This window comes from Cinclus cinclus, chromosome 5 (assembly GCF_963662255.1).
Source record: "Cinclus cinclus chromosome 5, bCinCin1.1, whole genome shotgun sequence".
In the NCBI taxonomy this organism is placed as follows: domain Eukaryota; kingdom Metazoa; phylum Chordata; class Aves; order Passeriformes; family Cinclidae; genus Cinclus; species Cinclus cinclus.
The window spans coordinates 46710391-46733253 of record NC_085050.1 but is presented as its reverse complement, the minus strand read 5'-3'; the positions used below and the strand labels follow the sequence as shown (position 1 = coordinate 46733253).

The window sequence follows — 22863 nt, the reverse complement described above, 5'->3', positions numbered from 1 at the left end:
AAGCGCTGCTGGGGCGGGGATGCTGTGGGGATGCGGCTGCGAGCCGCGTACGCTTCGCAGGGCGCGGGGACAGCTCTTTGTGGGGAGCAAGGACGCGCGGAGGCCGGCGCTCCTGCCCGGGCTGTGCCCACGACGTGCCCGAGGGGCGGGGCCGGGGCGGGGCGACCTCTGCTCCCCGGCCCACGCGAGTCCCGCTCGCCACTCGCCCGGTGGCGGCTGTGCCGGGCGGAGCGTAGATCCGAGCGGAGCCCGCCGCCACTGCGGGAGCCTGGTGAGCGGGAGCCGCTGCCGGGGCGGGCACCGGGCTTCCGCCTCCCGGCACAAGGCCGGGGTGGGAGGGATCCTGGCGCCGCCACTCGAGGCCGGGGCGGGGCTGCCCGGGGGCCGGGGTAGCGGAGCTGTGCCGCTGCCCACTGAGCGTGCGGGGGGACGGCCGAGGCGGGGGTCGGTAGCCGGCTCGGGGCGTGCTCCGGTCCCTACCGGCACTGCCGCCAACCCCGGATGCCCCGGCGGGCTCCGCCCGGTAAACTTTTCCCGGTCCTGGTGGGCTCCCGGCGCCCCGGAGGGACCGTCTGGCAGCCAGAGCTACTTGGGCTAGGGATTTGGGGCTTTGCGCCGGAGCATCATTGCGCTGCAGCCTGGAATCTCCATCCTAGGGAACAGGTAGCCGTTACGTCGGGACGCGCGTGGGATCCGGGGATGCCTCAGACCCAGGTCCTGGCTTTCGGGCCCTTTTTGCCGGACGATCCCGGCCTGTTTCCCCGCGCGGCGGCGCGTGGGGTTGATGCGGGTGGGTCCCCGGTGCGCAGCTGGCGTGCGGACACGGGCCCGCTCCGGGATCTGGACAGCGAGAAATGACGGCTGGAGACAGGGGAGCCCTAGTCTTTAACAGGCATTTGGTAGCGCCGAATATTGAACGAGAAGTGAAGAATTTTTTCTGGCTCCAGTGCCTGCTTCCTTCTCTTTGATTTTTCTTTTTAATTTGCTGGCTCTCATCAGCACAGTTGTTTAATTTTGGGTGATGCTGGACACTGCATGCTAGATCTGAAAGGAAACAAAGGACAAAATATTTTTTAAGCTCTTTTGTCTGCAAATACTGTTCACCTCATTGAAGATGTTGGAATATGCGCGAGAGTGATTTGCTGCCCTTTGGTTAATTCAGACTCTGTGAAGTCCATAAAAAAAGCCTGTCTATAACAGGCTAAAAATAAAAGACACACAGCAATCTGATTGGTGAATCCCACCGATATTCCCCCCTTTTCCTGCTTTTTCAAGCAATAGATCTTAACTTACTAACCTGCCAGATGGAAGGAGTCTGCAGGTACTGATGGTTTAGCTGATCAAAGACACCCTTCCCATAGGTGGCACTTGAATTCGATGATGCTTGTGGTGAGTGGTTCTCTTCCCCTTCACTTTGTCCCACACCGTCTCTTATTTGTTGTCTGCCTTAATGCCATGCAGTGTGGGTGGCTGTTGGAGGGGCTGGCCAGGGCATCTCTGAGCCCAGATGCAAGACTCTTTACTGCACTGCAAGTTGTTTTAGGGGTGCATGCTATTGCAAAAGTGTCCATATCTCTGGTGGTGTTCCAGTATGCTTACGTGAAGGAAGTGCTTAAGGATCAAGCTGGTAAATTTTGCTCATGTGCCTCCAGGATTGGAGTATAGAAGTGCCTGTTCACTTGGAGACCCTCAGGAAAGGGGCCTCAGTTTACCTGAGGATCAGCTGGCCAGGAGATGATGACCTAAACTTGGTTAGATGAGGAAAGACTGTATGAAACCACGTGGGGGAATTTTGAATCCTGACACCCATAAGAGTCGTCTGCATTCTCTGTCTGATCTTCTTTCCTAATCCAATGTGGATTAATCCATCTTTGTGGGAGTCCTCCTCAGAAGTATCTCTAAAATTGTTAGTTCCAGGTATCTAGCTACTGGCTAGAATGCAATCAGACCTGGCTGGCCAGGAGGGGGATGGTGGGGAAGGGGATACAGGAATGCAGGAATGTCTTGTTCCTGGGGCATTTCCCTCCTGGGGAAGGAAGATGGAAAGGAATCTTTGTCTATAAGTAATCCAAGAGCAAAACATTTCTTCCCTTGCAATGAATCATTTCAGCGAGCTGACACTCTAGAGCCACTATTTGTGGCTCTTGGCAAACAAGAGCATTCTGCCAGACACTTGCTCAAATCAGTGCCAGCCCCAGCCTTGCTGATTGCCTTTTTCTGGGTGGGAGAGGAGCCTTTGTGTACCACGGTAGTAATCACAGTGGTGCTTCTGGGTGAAGGAAGGTAGTTGCTGGTCCCCTTGGTTACACAGTCTGTGATTCTGGTCCTTATGTCTCCAGGCCTTTTTATTTTCCATAGAGAGGATGCCATTTTGGAGAAGAAATTTTTCCTGTTGGGCTCTGCTTGTGGGGCTGTGAACATCTATTTCCAAGACTCCTTTTCTTTACCCTTGATTTAAACCTTGCATGAGGCTGGTTATACACGCTGATTAAGCAGGGAATTAAATCACATTGGAATGCTGCTCACTAGATGTCTTCTCTATTACAGAGCTATGCTTAGAAGTTGAGACTTTTCAAGTGATTGTGTGGGCATTAGCTACACAAAAAAAGCCTTGTAAATAATATGTCTTTGTGATGAAGGCAGAGCAAGTGTAATTATCACCTGTCCTATTAAAAATCTTCCCACTTGGGGGCATAATCAAGCTAATCAGACAGTGTTGTGCTTTTCCAGATGACTAGGTGGTCCTTTCGAGTGGCTCAGGAACAAATGCAAAATGAGCACTGGAGGGCTGTGCAGAAGACGCAGTGAGCTCTCAGTCTGACCCAAAAGGATTTGAAGATGTCTGTGTGCAATGACTTTGTGGAGAACATTTGGAAGCCTGGGTCCTGCAAAAACTGCTTCAACCTAAAGAGTTCCCATCGGCTGCAAACACCACCAGACGTAGGAGCTTGTGGTGTGATCCCAGATGGAGCTAGGACCAAGCCCGAGAGCCTTGTGTTGGAAGAAGGTGGTCTAAATACTTCCCACTTCTCAAAGCCAACAATTGCTGTGAAGCCAACAATGATAAACTCGGATGTTTCTGACATGTGGGCAGATGTGAATATGAATGCAGAGCTGTCACAGGTAATGATTAATCCAGTCAAAGCATGACTTCCCCTTACTTAACTATCCTGGGAGTGCTAGGAATATCTGTTACAAATGTTTCCTTCCCTTTGTTTTTCCTTCTGGTCTTGACTCAGGTCTTAAAGTCATATATTGGTTTTTCAGTCTATCTTTGGGTGAAGCTGAATGAGCTGTTGCTCACAAGTCATGTGCAGGGGAGCTTAAAAATACATTGTTTGTTTAGGAACTTCTGTTTTTTAAATGAGGATGCAGGTTATTTTCCTGGAAAGTTTTACTGAAATGATGTCTTGTCTGGTTGCAGTCATTGCTGATTGGATCCATGGTCTTTATGGGTGAGGAAGAAAGTGCCTTGCCTTCCTACTCTTTCCTACCAATCTTTGCCAGAGCAGTAATTCTGTGGGTGTAGCTCCTCGCCCTGACCAGCTGATACCAGCAGTGCCTCAGCAGAGTGATGAACAGGCTGCTGCCCCACTGTCTGTGGCATAGGTGTGCTCCTATTTCCCCATGCCCCAGAGGTGAGTCAGGGCTCACCAGCTCTCTCAGCCTCCAGCTGCTGTCCCTTTCTTTTCTTCTAAGGTGTGAAGGGCACACAAGTGCAAGCTGCCATTTTTTGTGACCTTTGATCTGTGCATGCAGATTTGGCATGCAGGCTCCCCAATCCCTACTTCTGAGCATGGCCAAACTGTTATCCCAGGATCACCTGTAATAGTCTATGTCTTTGTTCTGGAGTCACACACTCTGGAGCAGTTCGAAATGAAATGAAAATAAGCCGAGAGAGGTGAAAATATTCCTTTGCTCTCTGAATCTTTAATTGCACAGTGATTCACAGACAGGATGACAGGTTGGACATGTTTCTGGCAGCAAACCCATAGGAAGAGAAAGGAGAATGCCTTATTCCAGTGCATTGCCATTGTTGGTAGTGCAAGGATTACAAATGGTCCAGAAAATATGACAAGTGTAGTTTTAGCAGGAAAGGTTTGTGGAAATTAGTGGTGGGGTGAGCACAGCAAAATAGATGGTGAATTCCAGAGTACTGTTCTGCAGAGCTGGGCTTTTGTTTTTGCAGTTTGTGGGTTTGTTTGAATTTTGTCTTTCATTTTGCATATGCATGTTCTGACAGGGCATTTGTACTTTTTGACCCATACAGGTCAGTTGGGGTGTGATTTCTGGCAAGCAACTCCTCCTGAAATCAGGAGATGCACAGTGCATTTGCCTTGACAATTTTGCCAGTGGTGATGTGAGAAAGCCCTTCCTTCACAACCAGCCCAATGACTGCTTGTCTTGCTGTCCTCCCAGCTATTCCATGGTGGGTCTGCATGGTCTGGAGAGTCAAGTGGAGAGAAACGTCTCCATCCACAGCTTGGTACTTGTGGATGAGGTGGACAAGCAGGAGGACAGAGTTAAAGACAAATTTGCACTGCCTCATCAGGTCCCCTGCCCTAATCTGTCTACCTTGAGGGACAGAAGCACCACTAATTCCAGCAGAAACACTACTTCCCAAGCTAGAGAAGGAGCAGTGCTCCCTTCAGGGTGTGACTGTGGTCACATCTCCTCTATCTTTGAAAGTGAAGGGGGTGAGTACTGTTCAATCACAAACTGCCTCAAAGAGCACCCCATCCCGTGGGAGCTGTGTTGCACAGAGGAAAAGACTGCACAGTGTGAGAGGGAGAGTCACACTCCCAGCAGATGGAGGCTGCGGGATGCTCCAGAGACTCCAAGGCCAAGAGGCCGGGCAGTCAAGTTCAGCGAAGAGGAGCACAAAGCTGTGAATGTGGCCTTTTGCATCACGAAAGACCAGAGAGATCCTCTTCCCTATGCCTTGTGTTCAGAGAGGAAAAACCTATCTCTCCACACCAAGCCTGCCACCCTCCCTGAGAGCACAGGGAGCTGCAAGGCAGCTGCCTTTGCTTTGTCCCAGGAGGATGAGGACTTGCAGGACTTACCTCTCCCTGGGGAGCCCTTTGTCACTGGAGGCCTCTGCACAGAGGGTTCAAGCACCCCTCAGGAGGCTCTGGTGGAGCCTCAGTGCCCTCGCCTTACTGAGCCAGCTCATGGTGATCCCATCTATGCTGAGAGCACCAAGCGGAGAAAGGCACAGCTGAAGGCTGTTGGCAGCCAGGCAGAAGCAGAGAAGCTGGTCCACGGCACTGCCAAGGAGAAAGCTGATTGGTTGTGGAGGGATAGTGGCTGGGTTTTGGGAGGTGAGAAGGAACACCAAGACTCCACTGGCCAGGTTGCAGCAAAGATAACTATAATGACAGCACACACTGAGGATGATCACAAGACAATATTCCTCAGCAGCCCTGACTCAGCAGTAGGAGTTCAGTGGCCATGTATCAGCCCCACTTCCCACTCTGATTTTGGGACTTCATCACCTGCTATTGAGTCTGGACAGATTTTTCAAGCATCTGGGCATGAAAACAGCACAAGATTTCATCTGGCAGCTCCTGTGAAGACCTCACTTACTGAGAGTCCAGCCATCCCCCCAAAGATGTCCAGAAACAGACAGCCGGGCAGTGAGGGGAGATGTATGCCCCCAGTCAGCTCCCATGTGGGAAGGTTTGGTGATGACAACAGCCACGATGGAGCTGGTGCTCAGCTGCTGCCAAGGAGCTGTACTGATACAGGTGCCTTTGGGATGACCCCTTCTCCCTGCACTCATGTGAATGGGGTCTCTGTGGAGTCCAGTAGAGGCGTGGCAGGCTCATCCTATGACAGGAGGCAGAAATATTGTAACCCATTGTGGACCAAGCAGTGCCAAATAGAGGAGGAGGAGCAAGAGGAGGAGGAAGGGGTTTTAAACCACCTGTGGACAGTAGGAGCTGAGAGTGGAAGAGCTGGTTCTGAATTTGTGGACGGTGGCCTGATACTGGAGAGCCAGACTGGGATGACCAAATCTTCTTTCTCCTTTGGTTTCCCTAAAGACAAGAGCAATGGTGTGGAGTTTGCACCGCCACCGCCACCGAAAAAACAGTCTAGGTACACCTCCATGAGTCTGTGCATGGTAGTTTATTAACCCTTTGCAATTGGGATGGTTGCTGCTGGAGTTCATTGACTAGGAAGTGCTTCCCATTCTTTTTTACTCCTTTTCTGTCCAAAGGTGGGCTTTCAGGAGCATGGGAGGTGACTGCACAGCTGAAAAGCTATTTATCTTTTTACTCTGAAAATCTGTCTGATCTTTGCAAAGTCTTGGTAGGAATGTAATGTGCACTTGTAAGAACGCTTCAGGGATGCAAGGTATGACCTTAATCCCAATATTCAAGTGAGAAAAAGGTCCATGCCCAGAATGGCTGGTATTTCCCAGGTTAGATTCATTCTGTCTTGGCAGTTCCTTGATGTTGAATAGCATAGAAAACCTGGGGTTGCAATCTTTAATTGTAGGTTGGACTGGGCAACTTTTCTTGATGCTAATAACAAGGGCCTCCAAAATCAACATTTTCAGTTTGGCTCTAATGACTTTCTGCTTTCAAGGTGAACTCTCAAAGCTGCAGTTTCCCAGGCAGGGCTACTTGCCTGCAAGCAGGTAATTGGAACTTGCTCTATATGGCCTTGTTATGTGTGGGAGCCACCTGGCTTCAGGCAATCTTCTGCTGTCTGCTTTCCTGGAAGTCAGGTTTGCAGGCAACTGTAGACCCTAGAAAAAAGTGAGGGAGGTGTCTATCTGGTAAGGAAATAGCCCTGCTAAGCAGTTTAGAAAACCCCTCAGACTTACAATACTTTGTGTGCATTTAGTATCTGTAGCTGTGTGCATCACCAAAAAAAAAAAAAAAAAGAAATAAAATGAAGGTCAAATCAGGGAAGAAAATTTGTTTTTCTCTCCATTAATTATGTTGTCTGAGCATACTAGGGAAGGATACTTTTGCCTTTTGTAGGTTTCCTGTACTTGCTTTATTGTATGTAGCAATTTTGCTGCCTGAAACTGTGCATTGCACAACAGATTTGACTCCAGCTCCTTGATTTGAAAGTCAAGAGAAGAAGGGATGTATATTTGGAGGAGAACTTGGTCTTGGGGTCCATGGTTGAGCTTGCATGTAGAATTCACTGACCTCCAGGTTGAGACTGAATTTTCAATGTGTTTCGGGATTGGCTAGCCCAGGAAACTAGTGTTTTAAATTGACCAAGAGGTGAACAAATGAGGTTTCTCAAGGGAAGGGAAGAGATGAGCAAGTGACTTTAGTTCTCCTTAATGCTGGACTTCCTGCTGTGATGCCACATCCCTGCTGGAGTCAGAGGAAACAAAAGGCCCACAAACAAATGAGCACACAGATTATTTGCTCTTGTCCTCCATTTTGGTGTTATGACACCAGAGGAGTGTGGAGCATTTTCTGCCCCTTTGAGGGGCTATTTCATGCTCCTGGTGTGATTGGGCTGTGCCAGTTCTAACAGTTGCTTTTGAGTCATCCTGATGAAAGCATCTGTGTGCTAGAAAGCCTATATGAAAGCAGGCAGAAAAACTGAGGTTGGGGAACATGTGGCATCCATGACTGGGATCTCCAGCAGAGCTGTAAATCCTGCCAGATTGAGGTAGTTGTTGGTTACCCCCTGTGGCTGAAGGGCAGATTGTGCTACAGGTATTTGTCTCCCAAAGGCCTTGATGCCTGTAGCTGAGCTGTGGGGCACCTTACTCAAAAGAACTTAGTCCTGCTTCCAGCTACTGAAGCCAAAGCCCAGCTGGCTCAGAAGTAGTAAGGAGTGATCTGATTAGACTCAGGGTTTGCAAGCCTTGCTTTGTTTCTTTGCTTTGAGGGTGCTTTTGTTTTTGTCTCAAGCAAAACTGTGGCTGCACTGAGTGTGTCAACACAGGAACCAAGGCAGTGGGAGGGGTAGCTGCATGCACAGCTGGTAAAATCGCCATGGTGGCACTGTGCCACCCTGGGCAGTTGTTGCAGCTTCGGGCTATGGCCTGCTGCTGGAGGAACATCCCCTCCATTTGTCCTGTGCTACAGCCAAATACCTGAAGAAGCAGAATCACAAAGATGACTCTGAGGCACATCCATCTGAGGCACTCTCCTAGTCCAGGAAGCCTGTGAACACGTCCTTGATGGAAGAACCACTGATCCTTCTGTTACGCTTATGTACTTCTCATACAGACAGAATGCCTCTGCCCAGGACATTCCCTGGTGGCTCAACTGCAAAGGCTCCTTTGGCAGATGGGGGTGAAGCCAGTGTATACCTGGTTGCGACACAGGCTTGGTGCTGGGGGCTTAGCAGATGAGGGTTCATCTCAGCTGCAGGAAAGGCATGTAACCATCCTTTTTCCTTATAGATCTGAAGCTGCAGCAAGGCATTTGATTTAATGCTGGAAAATTAAGTTTGCCTGTTTGACTTTCCTAATGAAATTTAATTGCCTATTTTAAGGAAAACTTGAATGTGTGTTTGAATAGTTACAAAGCAGAGAAAGAAAAAGTGACTCTAGATTTTGTTTTCTTCATCTTGGCTTTAACAATTATGAGGGGAAAAAATTTTTACAGGGTAAAGTCCTTCCAGAGACTGAGGAAGCTCTGGTTTGGAAGTAAGCTGTCTCTTAGGATGGCAGAAAGAGCGATTTCAGGGAGGTTTAAAAGTTGTCACAAAAAAAGGAAAATAATGAATTTGTGCCTGTTTTGTCCTCTGTAAAGCTACTCTGGATCTCTTGCAGCTGTTTCTTCATAGAATCTTCTTTTTCTGCTTGTTTGAAAGGTTATAGATGTTATCCTGTTTCAGACCAAACAAACAAGTAAGTATAATTACAAGGGGGTAAAGACTGGAAAGGGAAGATGGTGGCTGGTCTTATTCCAAAAGCTGGGAAAATGGTTGGCTGGGGAAGGAGCTCACCAGGGAGACTAGGATCCCCAGGACACGTATGTGCAATGATGATTTAATGCTCTTTGGTTTAAAATGCCCTAGTATGGCCTTTATTTTCTTGGCAGGAGGAATAAATCTTTGCTGAAATGTATGTCTCTCTTATGCAGAGGATCAGGCTTAAATGATCCTCATGGTTTCTTTTAGCCTCCAAAACCTTGATGGCTAATTTATTTCATGTGCCTCTTAAAGAAAGAAAGAGGCTGATTTTCATCAGCCTCTTAAAGAAAGAAAACAGTGATGCTGTTTTGCATCTGGAGCTGTTTTTATCACAATTAGTGCCACCTTCAAAAGGCAATGCCAAAATAGGCTTCTGAAATTTTCTGTGTGTGCCTACGTGGGGTAGCAAAGGTGCAGCACAGTACTTCCCCACATGTGTCATTGCTGAATGTAGCCAGGAAGAAAGAGCCTGAAGAGTGCCAAGATTGCCTGTTCTGGTGCTACTGCCATTGCTTGCTGCAGGAGGACATAGAGCACAGGAGTGTTACAGAAAAACTGCAATGCTGGGAATTGGATTACCAAGAGAAGAGCCAGGTGTTGGGAACTGGATCACCAGGAAAAGAGACAGGTTTGTTTCTTGCTGGAGAGGTGGTGCTGGCTGGTGGGGCTGTGCTGTGTGTTCCTTGCCAGAAATCAGTCTGTGACAGAGCTGCAACTGTACCTGAGGCGGAATATTCCTCTTTTCTTAATGTTCCTGAAGCACCCATTTCTCCTTGGAGCTCAGCGCTAGGGTGTGTCCTGGTGACAAAACACACTGGCCTAAAAGGTTGTGATCTATCAGCTTATCTTTTAGGACAGTTTGTGTCTTTTAAAATTAAAGTTATTCACTCTTCTGTGTATTTCCTGTCTTACCACTAAAGAAAGCACAGAGTTGGAAATTGAAATTAGCTTCTTTACCTTCTTCGCTGCATCAGAGTATGCAGTGATTTTTTATTCATTTAATTTTTGACCCACCTACCATCTTAGTTCTGTGCCTTGTCTGAATTTTCCTGTGTACCTCCAGACTCCAAACCCTCATTTCAACTTAACCTGTGCTACATAAAGCACCTCTGATGCTGGGAGGAGCAGTGTATCCCTCTGAACAAAGCTGGGAGTTCTTCAGAATCCTTTCTTTCCCTTACCTCAGTTTTCTCCACATTTGCCAGGTGATAACAGAAGGATAAGTACAAATCTAAGCTTCAGATGTAAGCTCCTGTGTACTGGGTTTTAACTTCCCTCTGCAGCCAGAGGAAGATGCTGGAAGAAACAGCAAGTGGCAAGAGGAGGAAGATATAATTATTCAGGTTTCATGATAGACAAGCATATGGTACAATGGTGCTTCCGCTTGTGTAATAATTATGCCTAGCCATATATTAGGTTTGATGCTGTAATGCAGTCTGGCCTTTCTCTCTTCTGTACATAAGTTCCGTTATTTTATACTGGGAGGGAGTGTCTTGTTGACATTATCACCAAATGCCTCTTGGAGTGCAGTTTGCTGTGTGGTGATTTGCGTGAGTTGTCTGCTCTCTTCTCCTCTCCTTGTTCCTCTGTCGCATGATTTATAAAGATCAGCATCTCTGTTATTTGTTCAGTCCTGTCATCTGTGCTGAGGAGGAGTGTCATCCTCCTGCTGGCATAGCAAGGCTGGGAGACCGCCGTGATGGCTTTGCAGAGTGACCATGGCTTTGTGCAGAGCAGAGGTACCATGCACATCCTCCAGTGCTGCCAGCAGGCTGCCTGTGGGATGGATATGGGAAAGGAGCAAGCGGGAGCCTGGCAGCTTTTTTGTCTGAAGGGCCTCCTGCTCTGAAAACCTGCCCTTACACTTGTGGAAAGTAACCATATCTTCGTGTCAAATCTGAGACAGGAAATTCAAGCTGAAGGTATGTCCAAAGTCCAGGGATTCCTGGGGCAATATCCCAAGCCATGTGTGTCTTCTGCAATTAGGGGAGGCAAGCTTTGGTGCCTATCTCCACTGTCTGAGAAGTGCAAAGCATGCAGTTGGTGATGCTGGAGTCCCATGGCAGCATTAGGTAGGACTCTGTTGTGTTAAAAAATGTGAAAGTGTACACATGGCTACTGGTCAAATTGAAACACAAGAAAGCTGAAGCAGGCCCTGACCAGAGGTAAAACATGAGACAAGGGAAATGAACAGTGTCCCTCTTCAATAATAAGAATCCAAACTGTTGGTGGGTTTGGGGGATTTTGTTTTGTTTTGGTGTGTTTTTTTACAAGACCACTCTTTCCAATCTTTATTTGTTTTAGGCAGGACTGTGAGAATCATGTGGAAAGTCAGCTGAATGAAATTGTTTATGATGGGAAAACTTGGAAATAGGGAACTTGAAGGGTTGACTGAATATGCAAGGCTGTTGCATGGAGGATGTTGAGTAACTGAAGTGTATTTAAAGCTACCAGAATAGTTGGAGAGCTGAAAATCTGTGAAATCCTGTGGGTTTAGGTTATTAGATTGGGAGAGCTACTCTTGTCACCTGTTCTTTATGCACAGGCACATGATTGAGGCTCTGGCGCTGCTCTTGAAGTTGCTTGTTATGTTTTAGGTGCTGAGTAGGCATTTTTAAATTTATGTAAATTAACTACTATTACTTCTTTCTGAAGAGGAGTGTAGCCCACAGATGCTTATAAGTTAGTGGTGCAGGGCACAAACCCAGTATTTTCTTTGGGTTTAAGATTGTAGTCTTTATTTTCAACATCCTTTGGTGATTTCCAATAACTTTTGGTGAAAAGGGCAAGAAAGAAAATAGCCACCTGTGCCCTTGCTCTCAGATGAGGTGGAAGGAACACTAGCAAAGCAGGAGATATTTGGTTTAGCTGTAAGTCAGGGTTCCACAGGCTATTCCAACAATGAGCTGTTCAGCTCTTGGGGTGGAATTTTACTGAAATGGGAGAGTTTGACCTTAGCAAGTTTTCACTAGTAGTTCTTTGGTAGAGTGTGTGGTATTTTGATCTGTGCAGGCTGCACCCTGGGCTTCAAGCAGCTCATAGGAAAAGAGGGAGTTGTGAGGCAGAGGTATTTCCATGAGGTATTAGCTGGCCTGGCTGTAACATCTGAAACAAGAGCAGGATATCATTTAAGCGGCAAACAATTTCTATTTCGGTGCACCTATTCAGGAACAGCGCTTTACATCAGTCACGGCTGTGCAGGGAGGAAACAGGGCTCTTTCTGGATCTGACTTCACCAAGTCACTGAGTGCAGCAAGGGCAGCAGCCAGCACGGCTCTGGCCAGCACAGCGTTGCTTGGAGGAATAGGTGTGGCTGCACACAGCGGACCTTGGACTGCACAGAGCAAAGTCTCATCTCTTTCTGAGTGCGGGAATGGTAAGGCAGCTCTGTGAGTTTGTGTTTAGTGATGGGAAAGAAATAGAAATGCACCAAGTTTTTGGGAGGGCTGGGGGAAGGAATGTGTTAGAAAACATCTCATCTGTGTGAATCAAGACTGAATATCTTGCTAAGTCTTCTTTAGTGATGGATTCAAATGCTCCTTTGATTCTTGCTGGGTCAGACAGCGTTCTGCCATGGGTGTGCACCCTTGTGTTTTTTCCACCCAAATTACTAAATGTTAAACATCTGAGAAAGTTATAGGATAAAGTTATATCTTTATAGTAAAAAAAAAAAAGTTTAAGTGCGGTTGGTTGCTTTCAACAGCATTAATCATAACAGACCTAAACCCCTCAAACTCTCCCTCTCTTCCTTTTCCTCCCTCTCTCATGTTTTAAACTGACTTGTGTGGCGCATTGTGAAGTTTTGTAAATCATCCCCAAGAGGCTTGCTGTGATAAATTCATCACTGGTGGAAGACCAGTGTCTCTGCTGTAGTATACCTGAACTGGTTTTTAGAAGCTTATTTTCATCAGCCCTCGAGTATTTTTAGACCAAGGCTGCTCAGGCAAATGAGGAAGTCTGGCAGAAGTTTCTTCCGGGCTTCTCATACACTCTGCTCTCCATGTGGTGGTGTGGACACAAGAGTAAGTCTTTGTCTGGATTATGAATGAAACATTTCTCAATCATCAAATAAAAATCTGTCTGCTGTCCTTGGGAGTTTGGGATGGGGAGAGGTCCCGTGCATGTGACCAGGGTGTGACAAGAAAATGTGCATGTCTTTTGTTTGTCTTTCTCAGCAGCCATTCAGCTTTCTGATCAGGAAACGCCAGATACCTTCCAGCAATATAGCCAGTGGCAGTCCTTTTACTTCTGTACAAGTCTGCCACTAACCTTTTTACATTCTTAATCAATGTGTTGAATTTTATAAGCAGATTGGCAGTTATACTTAAAAAATGTGGACTGATAACCTTTGTTTTCTGGCTGACAAGAAGAGGGAACTGTATCAATGCTAGGAGTGTTTATACTCTTCTGTGCTGCCTGATTTCAACAGTTTCTGTTGTTTTCTAAGGCAGAAACATAAGAAAATGCAGAGGTAGTTCTTTATCTTAGCAAAAAATACTGCTTACTTAAACTGGTCACTTAAACCATGACCTAGCAGGTTATAAGCCCAGTTTATGGCTGGTTTATTATTTATTTTTTTAGGTGGAAGCTGCATGGAAAACTGTAGGTCTTACATTAAAAACTGTGTGGTAGGCTCATGTTTTCTGCAGAGATGCTTCTTCTTTTGTAAGGTATTGGTTGTTACTGTGATGCATGTTTGGAGATGATGGACTCTTCTACTGCCTGTGTGTCTATCATAAAGAATGGGGTTCACACACAGCTTCGACCAGCCTTCTGTAAAATGGGAGGAGTGATACTACTTCCTTCCCTTGAGAACTTTGTTGAAGGCAAACACTGGTGAATCCCCACTTCCAAGTGGCAGTGGCCAAAATGGGATGTGGTCCAGGACCTCACATGTTCTAGGCAAAGGAGGTGCAGAGTAGAGCTGAATGCTCTTAGCTCACCAGCTTTCCCTCTCTGTTCCAGCACAGCTAGTTTGGCATGGGGACTGCAAATATATAACCTGCTCAGAGTCTGTGGGATGCAATTCCCCAGGTACTGGAGAAAGAAGAAAAGTGCACTGGAATGAGGTAGTCTGGTGTTATAAGAGACTGTGCAGTATATGGATAGGCAGAGAGCAAACTAAGGCTGCTCTCAGCTGGAGTCTCCATGCAAAACTGCATGTAGGATATCCTTTTGCCATCTGTCTCCTGATTTCTCTTTCACTCTCTCTAGGCTGAAAATGAATCCAAGTAACACTGAGTTGGAGAGAGTCAGCAACAGCTCTGCAGAGAGCCTCAGCCCACCTTTCAGGAGTGCCCACATTAGCTTCACGGCTGGCTCCAGTGACAGCCTTGACTCGGACACACAGACCGGCAGCGATAGCAGTAAGTGACCACCGCATTCTGGAGAGGCAGCATTGTACCTGAGGCCCACTGCTGGGACAGCATCCTCACAGCAGGGATCACAAGGATCCAGTCCTCAGCTCCCCCAGTGACCCTTTATCTCTCCAATTCTACCCTTCTGCAGCTAGATGCATTTTAGATGAATGTGGCAGAGTCAGACCAACATCACAGACTTGTTACTCTTTCATTCAGCACATGCCAGTATCATTTACCCTGTAGATCTCCTCTGGTCTGGATAAAATCTCCATATAAAAACAATCCTGCTTACGCTTCATGCATTTCACAATGTCACAAGTAGCCCTGCTAGAGAAAGTCCTACAAAGATTTGAGGAGTACCAGAAGGAGTTTTGTACTAAAGGTGATCTCTTCTTCTCATTGTGTTCCCAGTTATTTCTTAAGGGCAAAAAATCTGCCTGCACTCGTTTAACTGAGATTAAAAAACACTTACTATGAAGTCACTTTTCTCATCAGTGCGTACCTTAGACATGCACTAACGTGTTCAGCAGCTCAGAAAGTATTTCCTTAGCAAGAGCAACCTTTATGTAGTGGAGGTTCTGTCTTTCCAAGAGCAACAATGTGCAGCAATAAAATTAGGAGTCAGAGCTCTGGCAGCTCAATTTTTCTGCTGCTAATTTGGAGTCTGAGAGTGAGACCTTGCCAGGAAATTGTACAGGTGTAAGAAAAAATTACCCCCCAAAATTTGTTGGATCTTTACTTTCTAGGCACAGAAGCAATTTGCTGTCAAAAATGATAGGGGCAAGAGGATTTCTCTGCCTTTACTAATGGAAGCAACTTTTTAAACTCATCAGGGGAAAGATGAGTTTTTAAATGAATACTCAAATGCAGTTTATCTTGCTGATGCAAGCAAGAAGCTGTGCCTTCAGTCACTGAGTGAAGTGAGCTCAAATTAATTTGCTATGCTGTCAGATATTAAAATATGAAGTGGAGGGGGAATTTTCAGTCCTTGACATGCAGAAGGACTCCATGCTGAAGTGCAGAACACTGTTAGGAGAGTTGTGAAAGTTTAATTCATTACCCTCTGCTTGGGGCAGAGCCTTAGCAGCATATTAAAAAATTTAACAGCAGTTTGGCATTTGTGGGCTAGGCACGTGGACTAGTTGCCAAAGATTCCAGTCCTGATGTTTGTTTCCTGAGACTCTCTCAAGTAAATCTTGTCTCTTGAAACCGGGATTCAGCTGCATGTCCTGGCAGAGATGCCTCTGGTGAGGTACTCGTGGACTGCATGCAGAAGAGTTTCTCTTGGCTCTATCCTCCGTCAAAGTCCTGTGGATGGAAGTGGCACTAGGTGCCATGCTGAATGATCACTGCCTGTGGCTTTTGGCAGGGTTTTAATGGAGGGAATCTCTCCTGTGGACCCATTAGATTATGATGTGGATGTCTGGGTTTTCACTAAAGCTTGGAGCACGAATCTCAGTTGTTACAGCAGATATTTCTCAGCTGAAATTGGAGAGCAGTCACTTGCTGGGCAGCTGGGTGTGCAATGCAGGTATGCATCTGGGGCAAGGGTCCAGCAGGACTCAGATAGTTTGGCAACCAAGCACTGGGGCAAAAGAGACATATACTGATTCACATTCCCTACAGAGCTGTTTCTGAGCATATTGTCAGAAATGGGCTGCTGAAACAGCCTTGTATGGGAGACAAACCTGCAGAAGCTGAAATCAGTGCTGTTCATTCCTGAGGTGTATCCCCTGGTGATGTTGGTGTGATGGGCTAGATTACAGAAGATACATACAGAGAGCCTTGGCAGTGGAGGAGACAAGTGACAGTGCTACCAAAATCTGTTGAGGAGGGATAGGGCCAGACAGTGCCAGCATCCACTCTGCTAGCTGAGAACCAGGGGATCTGCCCTTACCTCATGTGATGTGGAGCAGGCTGGGAGCTCAGGGACCTGAGCCCCTGCACTTGGCAGTTTTACGTGATTGCCGGTGAGTCACTTCAGCTGTGAGGAGACAAGTGCCTTCTTCAGGCTGACATGGAAACTGCCACAGGGCATTCCTCTGGAGCAGGCAGAAAGTCACTGTGAGGAAGTGCCTGCTGGCAGCTGAACCCTCAGCAGCAGCTTTGCAAGGAGGAGGGGTCATTTGGTACCACTCTGCAGCTTTGGAAAATAGATTTAAAGAAAGCAATAGATCCTGCTATCTGCTAAACTATTTGCTATTTGCTCAGAGCAAAACCCCACTTTTCACCTTTTAAGGTTTACACTTGCATGCAAGTTGTTAGTAGAGTCCTGTTTGTCATTCAAGTGGCATAGATATATTCGTTTAAATTATTGTCTCTCTTGCTTTAATTTCCCCTCCACTCCTCACTTCTTCTGTCTCTATGACCTGAAATTAATGCTCTTTGTTTCAATGTCAAATCATCTTTTTGTCCTTTTTTTAATGTCCCACTTCTTTAATTGCATGTAAATGTATTACCCATCTCCTATCTGGCCCAGGTAGGAAAGCAGCTTCTATAGCTGCCCAAAATGAGCCAGCCATCCCAACCTAATCCTTGTCCATTTGGTATGTAGAGCTGCTTGGGTTCTAGTGGTATGTAGTGGGGCCAGTCTGCCCTCTGAGCAAAGAAGTCTTGCAATAAACTGGGAAACAGGCAGCGGGGGGGGGTGGGGGGGTGGGGGGGGGAGGGAGAAGAAGGTCAGATGTTTTTTCAGCAAGATAGAAATTGCCCAAATCCCAGGCTTGCTCAGCGACCCTTCCCCAGTGTGAACCAGAGGGAGAGGTTCGACATACTTGGAATGCTCTAGTATAGCCAGAGGGTTGGAGCTGTGTGCCATGAATCACTCTCTCCTTATGCATGCCCTGCTGCTGAAGCACTGGGTGGAAGCTCCCAGGTGAGAGAGGCTGTGTTTAAAATATTGTCCTTGTACCAAGTGCTTAATTCTTACCTCCCTGTGGATGACATCACTGCTTAAATATTTACCCTCTACTACCTTTTTACTGCTGTATATGCAGTTCATAGGGGAGTGGTTTTCAAGGGTGGGGAAGTGCATTTCTCTGGATGGCTGGTTGCAGCCTGCTTTGCAAAACCTGCTCTATTAAACTGGATTAAATCACTAACCCCTCCTGTGAAACTTTGCAGTTATGAATAGCTGAAGACTGTGCTCACATGTAACTTGGCTTCTGCTTTCTTCCAAGCCAAGGCCTAGGGGGTTGCAGGGATATGGAGAAGGACCTGTGCTCTCAGCCTGCAAAGGTCACTCATGGCATCTTCTTGTGTGTGCTATCTCCTAGGACACTCATCTGAGCCAAACCACTCACCCTCTCCAGCTGAGAGCCAAGTGTTTCCCCCTGTCCCTTTCCTTCCTGTTTCCACTGTGGATGGTCCCTCCTCTGCCCCCAGCTGTCCACCCCCTCTGCCCCAGAAGAAGACAGTAATCAGAACTGTGTCTTCTCCAGATGGCTTTTTTGGGGGACAGGCATCTTCAGGCAAAGCAGCTGGTGCTGCCAGCCCCAGGCTGAATGTCAGCCATTCTGAGAGCAATGTGTGCCTCCAAGAGGAGCCTACCTTCATTCACCAAGCCAGCCTGGGGGACCGCCCTGGCACCTTCTCTTCCTCTGAGTCCCTGGAGAAAAGCTCCAAAGGAAACGGTTACTGGGGCTCAAGCACTGGAAAGAGCACAGGGGCTTGTGGCCCCAGCAGAAACCTCCAGTCCCTCTCCTCCTCGCAGCTCAGTGTGTCCAGCCAGGTGTCCTCAGCCTCCAGCCTCCACAACCTTTTGAGCAACATCGACAGCAAGGAGGGGGTGTACAGCAAGCTGGGAGCCCTGTACACTGAGTCCCTGCGTCGCCTAGTCGCCAAGTGTGAGGACTGCTTCATGCGGGAGCAGAAGAATGAGCTGCACTTCAGCGAGAACAACTGGTCGCTCTTCAAGCTGACATGCAACAAACCCTGCTGCAACTCGGGGGATGCAATTTATTATTGTGCCACTTGCTCCAAGGATCCTTCTACTACCTATGCTGTGAAGGTAAGTCCATAGCTGGGAGGTATCCAGGCTTATCTCCAGCTCCTAGGTGGAGATGTGTGCACTATCAGCACATGGTGTCTCATGCAATGTCTTGTTTTCTCTGTTCTTATTTCTCACAGGTGCAGTTAGGCAAGCAAAACCCCTTCCAATATTGGGACTTTCCCCCTACTGCTTACAAAGGTTAATTTGGAGGAGTTTTCATTGTAACAAATGCCAGTCAGATAAAGCTTATTGCTAAAGGGGTCTGAAATCCAATCATTTTCTCTCTCTGAAAACATCTTTGTACAAATACTCTGTTCTAAACTCAGAGGCATTCGGTTCTGATGACACAAGCTTAAAAAAGGCTGCTCAAAAGACGGCATTTTTGCCTCTGCCTGCCTTTTAAGTGGAAGTATCTGACCCAGATACTGAGTGCTTACATGATCTTGTAGCTACAGCCAATAAGACACTGCAGATCCCAATTAAACAATGCAAGGCTGACCCAGACATGCTGTGTAAGGTCAGGTCTGAAATATTTTCCTGTAACTCCATGGAATACATGTTTTGAAATGGAAACTTGAGGTGCAATAGTTCAGCTCTTTGAAACCTGGCTAAGTAAGCATATTCAACCAGTTCCATGGACATCCTGTGGATTTGGGGTTCTTGATCTATGTTACTGCCTGAATACAGAGATTTTAATTTCTGTTACAACTGTATGCTGGGGATACCTCACTGCTGCTTATTCCTCAGGTTGTTTTCAAAGTAATTCCCAAAAAAGCACTGTCAGAGATGCATTAAGGAAGGAAAAAAAAAAGGAAAAAAAACCCCTCTGCTGAATAGTTACTACCATTTGAACTCTAAGGGTTGTTCTAGGTTGTTTTAAAACATCCCTGAGGGATGTTATAGTTAAGTCATAGCTTAAAAGCCAGTTCATCCTAAAGGAAGTACAATCAACCCAACAGGGGGGCTGTAAACAACCAGAATTGAATTAGATGAGATCTTGCACCAATACCCTTAGTCCAGCAGTCAGAGCTGCAGCTTTTCTTGTGTGTTATACCTAAATCCATCACAACTTTCTTCCTGAAGTATAAGAACTATGTAGTGAACTGTTCTGCTCCTTTTCAATCTGCAGTTCCCTGTGGCACACCCACACCTTTGCTTTTGTCTGCTGTGTTAGGTGGGGTAGCTCAGCTCTATGACTGTAGTACATGAATTCTTGCCAAGGCAGAAACAGCACATTTCATCCTCTTGACAGGACTGCACTTGTGGTCCTTTGTGTGAAGTGGGCTTACTCTGTGCCCTAGGTACACTGCAGATTGTCTTAACAAAGTCAAAGCACTGCAACAAGGCCATACTCTGCCAGCGTAGTGATGTTGTTTATATGTTTATCCATGTGCATGCATACGATTCCTGTGTGCCACCACCGTTCGGCAGCCAAAGCAGGGAATGAATAATTGTGAAACTTTACAATTGGCTGATCCCTAGCTCCCCCTCCTGGCTTCTGTATAGATTTTTTGACATGAAAGAGATCACAGACCTTTAGTTAAAATTAGACTTGGAGAGCTCAAAATGAGCAGAAGATCAGACTTGAGTCAAGGAGCCTATTGAGAAGCAGGAGCCAGAGTTTGAGCTATGCACAGACACACATGGCTATGTATAAAACAGATTGGAAATGGCTTTAGAGGAATTAAGATAAGATATGCTCCATGCCTTGACTTCTTTCTCCACTAGAGGTGTGTGACTAAGCCAGCCCAGGCTCCTACTTGGAGCTTTCAGCAGAGAGGATTCCTCTGGGGCAGCCAAAGTCAAGAAGAATGACTGGATGGGGAAGATTTCCCTGTATTCATTTGGCTGTAGTTGTTCTTTCAGGGTCTTCTCTCTTGCTAGGAATTCTTCCCCTTTTCTTATGCTTTAAATGCCTTTCCTTTGGGAGTAGGAACAAGCAGGTTTGTTAGCCAGAGGGGTGGAAGGTCTGGTCTACATTTGGGGACCTCCTGTATCATTCTGGGTCCCACTACACTCATCGGCATTCTGCCTAGCTCTCCAAAGCTTATATTTCCACAAATAAGACAGGTCAGGGTATTTTTTTTTTGTTTAGAAAAGAGTACAGTAGGGATTGGAAATGCCCCATCTCTACAGTATTGTCTCATCTGAGTGAATTATCTGCAAATGCCCAGATTCAAACCCTTGCTAGAGGAATACAAAAGCAGCCCTATTCTTCAGCTCCTGTCTATTCTTGTGTATATTTTAACTCCGAGGCAAAATTGATTTCTCCTATGATTTTGCACACATGTTGTGACTGGCACTGGCACGCTCCAGCTTTTGGAACCTTTTATGCTGAGTTTCAGCCTGTTGCTTACTCCTGTGGATGACATATAAATACATTGGTAAATATAGGGGGAAAAAAGTGTAATAGAAGTGCCAGAAGGCCCCATAAGCTAATGGACAGTCCTATAATAAACCTGGGTTTGAGTCTCCAATGCAGTACAAACGTAAAATATGGAAGAAAATGAAGGTAGAAGTCATGTAGATTAAAGAGAATCCAGATTATAGAAGGCATTTTTCTCCCTAGCGTTTGCTGCACTCTCACTTCTTTCTAGGCTTGCTGTAAGTTTCCATTTTCTCTTAGGTGTTTTTTTTTTTGCCTGTGCTGAGGAGTACAGCTTGTTGCTGATTTTCCTTAGCCATTGATCAGGGGTTTGAGAGTAGTTGCTGACACAAGGAAGTGGAACGGTTGAGGAGGATGTGAAAGTGGCTTCAGGACTTGGGACCAGAAAAAAATCAGGTGGGAAGAAAGTGCTGGAGATCTCTGTCCACCCCTCACCACAAACAGCACTACTGCTCACAGTCACCTCACATTACGTGGGGCCTCATCCAGGAGTGTTAACTATCTCCAGAGATAGAAATAGCATGTCTTCTGCCACAAGCTTTGCTTTTTGCTCCAGGAATGTCTCTTAAGTTGCAGGATGTTATCTCAATATCTGTGATATAAAAGCTCTGTTGGTTCTGTTGGCAGTGAAACAAAATCTTCAGTAGTTATTCATGGTAGGATTGCATCTGGTGGCTAAGGTTTGGCTGTTGCAGGACAGAAACAATCCTCAACTTAGGAGATCATTTTAAGTGCTTAAGGGACCAATGCTTAAGGGACCAATGCTTAAGGGATCCTGCTTCTGCTGTTGTCTTCCAGAGCATCTGCAAATCACAGCTTAGCATCCCACCTCTCAGCTTCTGGTCTCTGTTCTGTCTCTGATGAGACAGGCTGATGAGACTTTTCTTTTGATCTCTCTTCACAGATTTGTAAAACCCAGGAGTCCAAGGTAGCTGCTTCGTACTGTAGCCCTGCAGTGCCAGTTCACTTCAACATCCAGCAGGACTGTGGGCATTTTGTAGCCTCTGTCCCCTCTAGCATGCTGCTGGCCTCAGATGTGGGGAAAAGCATGCCTAGAGCTGGCTTACATCCCTCCCGCACTGCCAGTGAGCACAACTGTGTGGTGGTCATCACCCGCGAGGTGCCAAGCCAGACCACTGCTGACTTTGTGAGGGACTCGGTGATGCTCCACCAAGCCAAGCCAGAACTGTATGAACGTCGTGTTTGCTTTCTGCTCCTCCAGCTCTGCAATGGCTTGGAGCATCTCAAAGAGCATGGCATCATCCATCGTGACCTGTGCCTGGAGAACCTACTGCTTGTGCCGTGCAAGCCCCCCATGAGCTGTGTGAAAGCCAAAGATGACAAACACTTACCCCGCCTCATCATCAGCAACTTTTTGAAAGCTAAACAGAAGACTGGAACTGGAGACTCCAAACTGAAGAAGAGTCAGGCCCGGCTGGCCCCAGAGATTGTGTCAGCTTCTCAGTACAAGAAATTTGATGAGTTTCAGACTGGTATTCTCATCTATGAACTGCTGCACCAGCCCAACCCCTTTGAGGAGAAGGTACACCTCAGGGAACAGGAGTATAGCCCTGAGGACCTCCCTGCTCTACCCAACCTGTCCATCTATTCCCAGGGACTCCAGCAGCTGGCCCACCTACTACTGGAAGCAGATCCCATCAAGCGTGTGCGGATTACCGAGGCCAAGCGGATGCTGCAGTGTCTGCTTTGGGGGCCCCGAAAAGACCTCGTGGAGCAGCCCCTCAGCCATGAGGAAACTCTGTGCCAGGTACTGCAAAACTGGATGAACATGAAGCGTGCCCTGCTCATGATGAAGTTTGCAGAGAGGGCCGTGGACACAGAGCGAAGCATTGAACTAGAGGACTGGCTATGCTGCCAGTACTTAGCATCTGCTGAGCCAGCCTCTCTCTTGCACACATTAAAACTGCTGCAGCTACTCTGATCTTGGATGTGTGAGAGGTTTTAATCTCAGCTGTGAATGCATGTTCAGCTCCTGCCCCACACTCCAGTTGGAGTGCACAAGGCATGTTTAGTATCCTCAGCACTGTTAGTTTGCAAGTAGGCAAAACTGGGAACCCACCCCTATTTTGGGGGATTTTTGCTTTTTGGTATGGTAAATGTGGACTAATAAACGCCTGCCTGCGTGCATGCTTGTTTCTAATGAACTCACTGTACTGATTGGATTTCTGTGCCTATGGGGCAGTCCTCCAATCCCCACCTCT

At 46.9% G+C, this 22863-nt stretch overlaps 1 protein-coding gene across 1 annotated transcript; it reads left to right on the top strand.

Annotated features, from left to right (window-relative positions):
* The first annotated feature begins 2838 nt into the window (after positions 1 to 2838).
* PRAG1 (PEAK1 related, kinase-activating pseudokinase 1) lies at positions 2839 to 22583 on the top strand. Its single transcript, XM_062493742.1, has 6 exons — positions 2839 to 3123; positions 4271 to 4743; positions 4807 to 6120; positions 14119 to 14270; positions 17540 to 18273; positions 21546 to 22583. The coding sequence occupies exons 1-6, from the start codon at positions 2839 to 2841 to the stop codon at positions 22581 to 22583; spliced, it is 3996 nt and encodes a 1331-aa protein (XP_062349726.1).
* Positions 22584 to 22863: the final 280 nt, after the last annotated feature.

Coding starts and splice junctions, on each gene's coding strand:
- PRAG1 (XM_062493742.1), top strand. CDS start 2,839: ATGTCTGTGTGCAATGACTTTGTGGAGAACATTTGGAAGCCTGGGTCC. Junction 6,121..14,118: donor AGGTACACCTCCATGAGTCT/GTGCATGGTAGT, acceptor CACTCTCTCTAG/GCTGAAAATGAATCCAAGTA. Junction 18,274..21,545: donor CTACTACCTATGCTGTGAAG/GTAAGTCCATAG, acceptor CTCTCTTCACAG/ATTTGTAAAACCCAGGAGTC.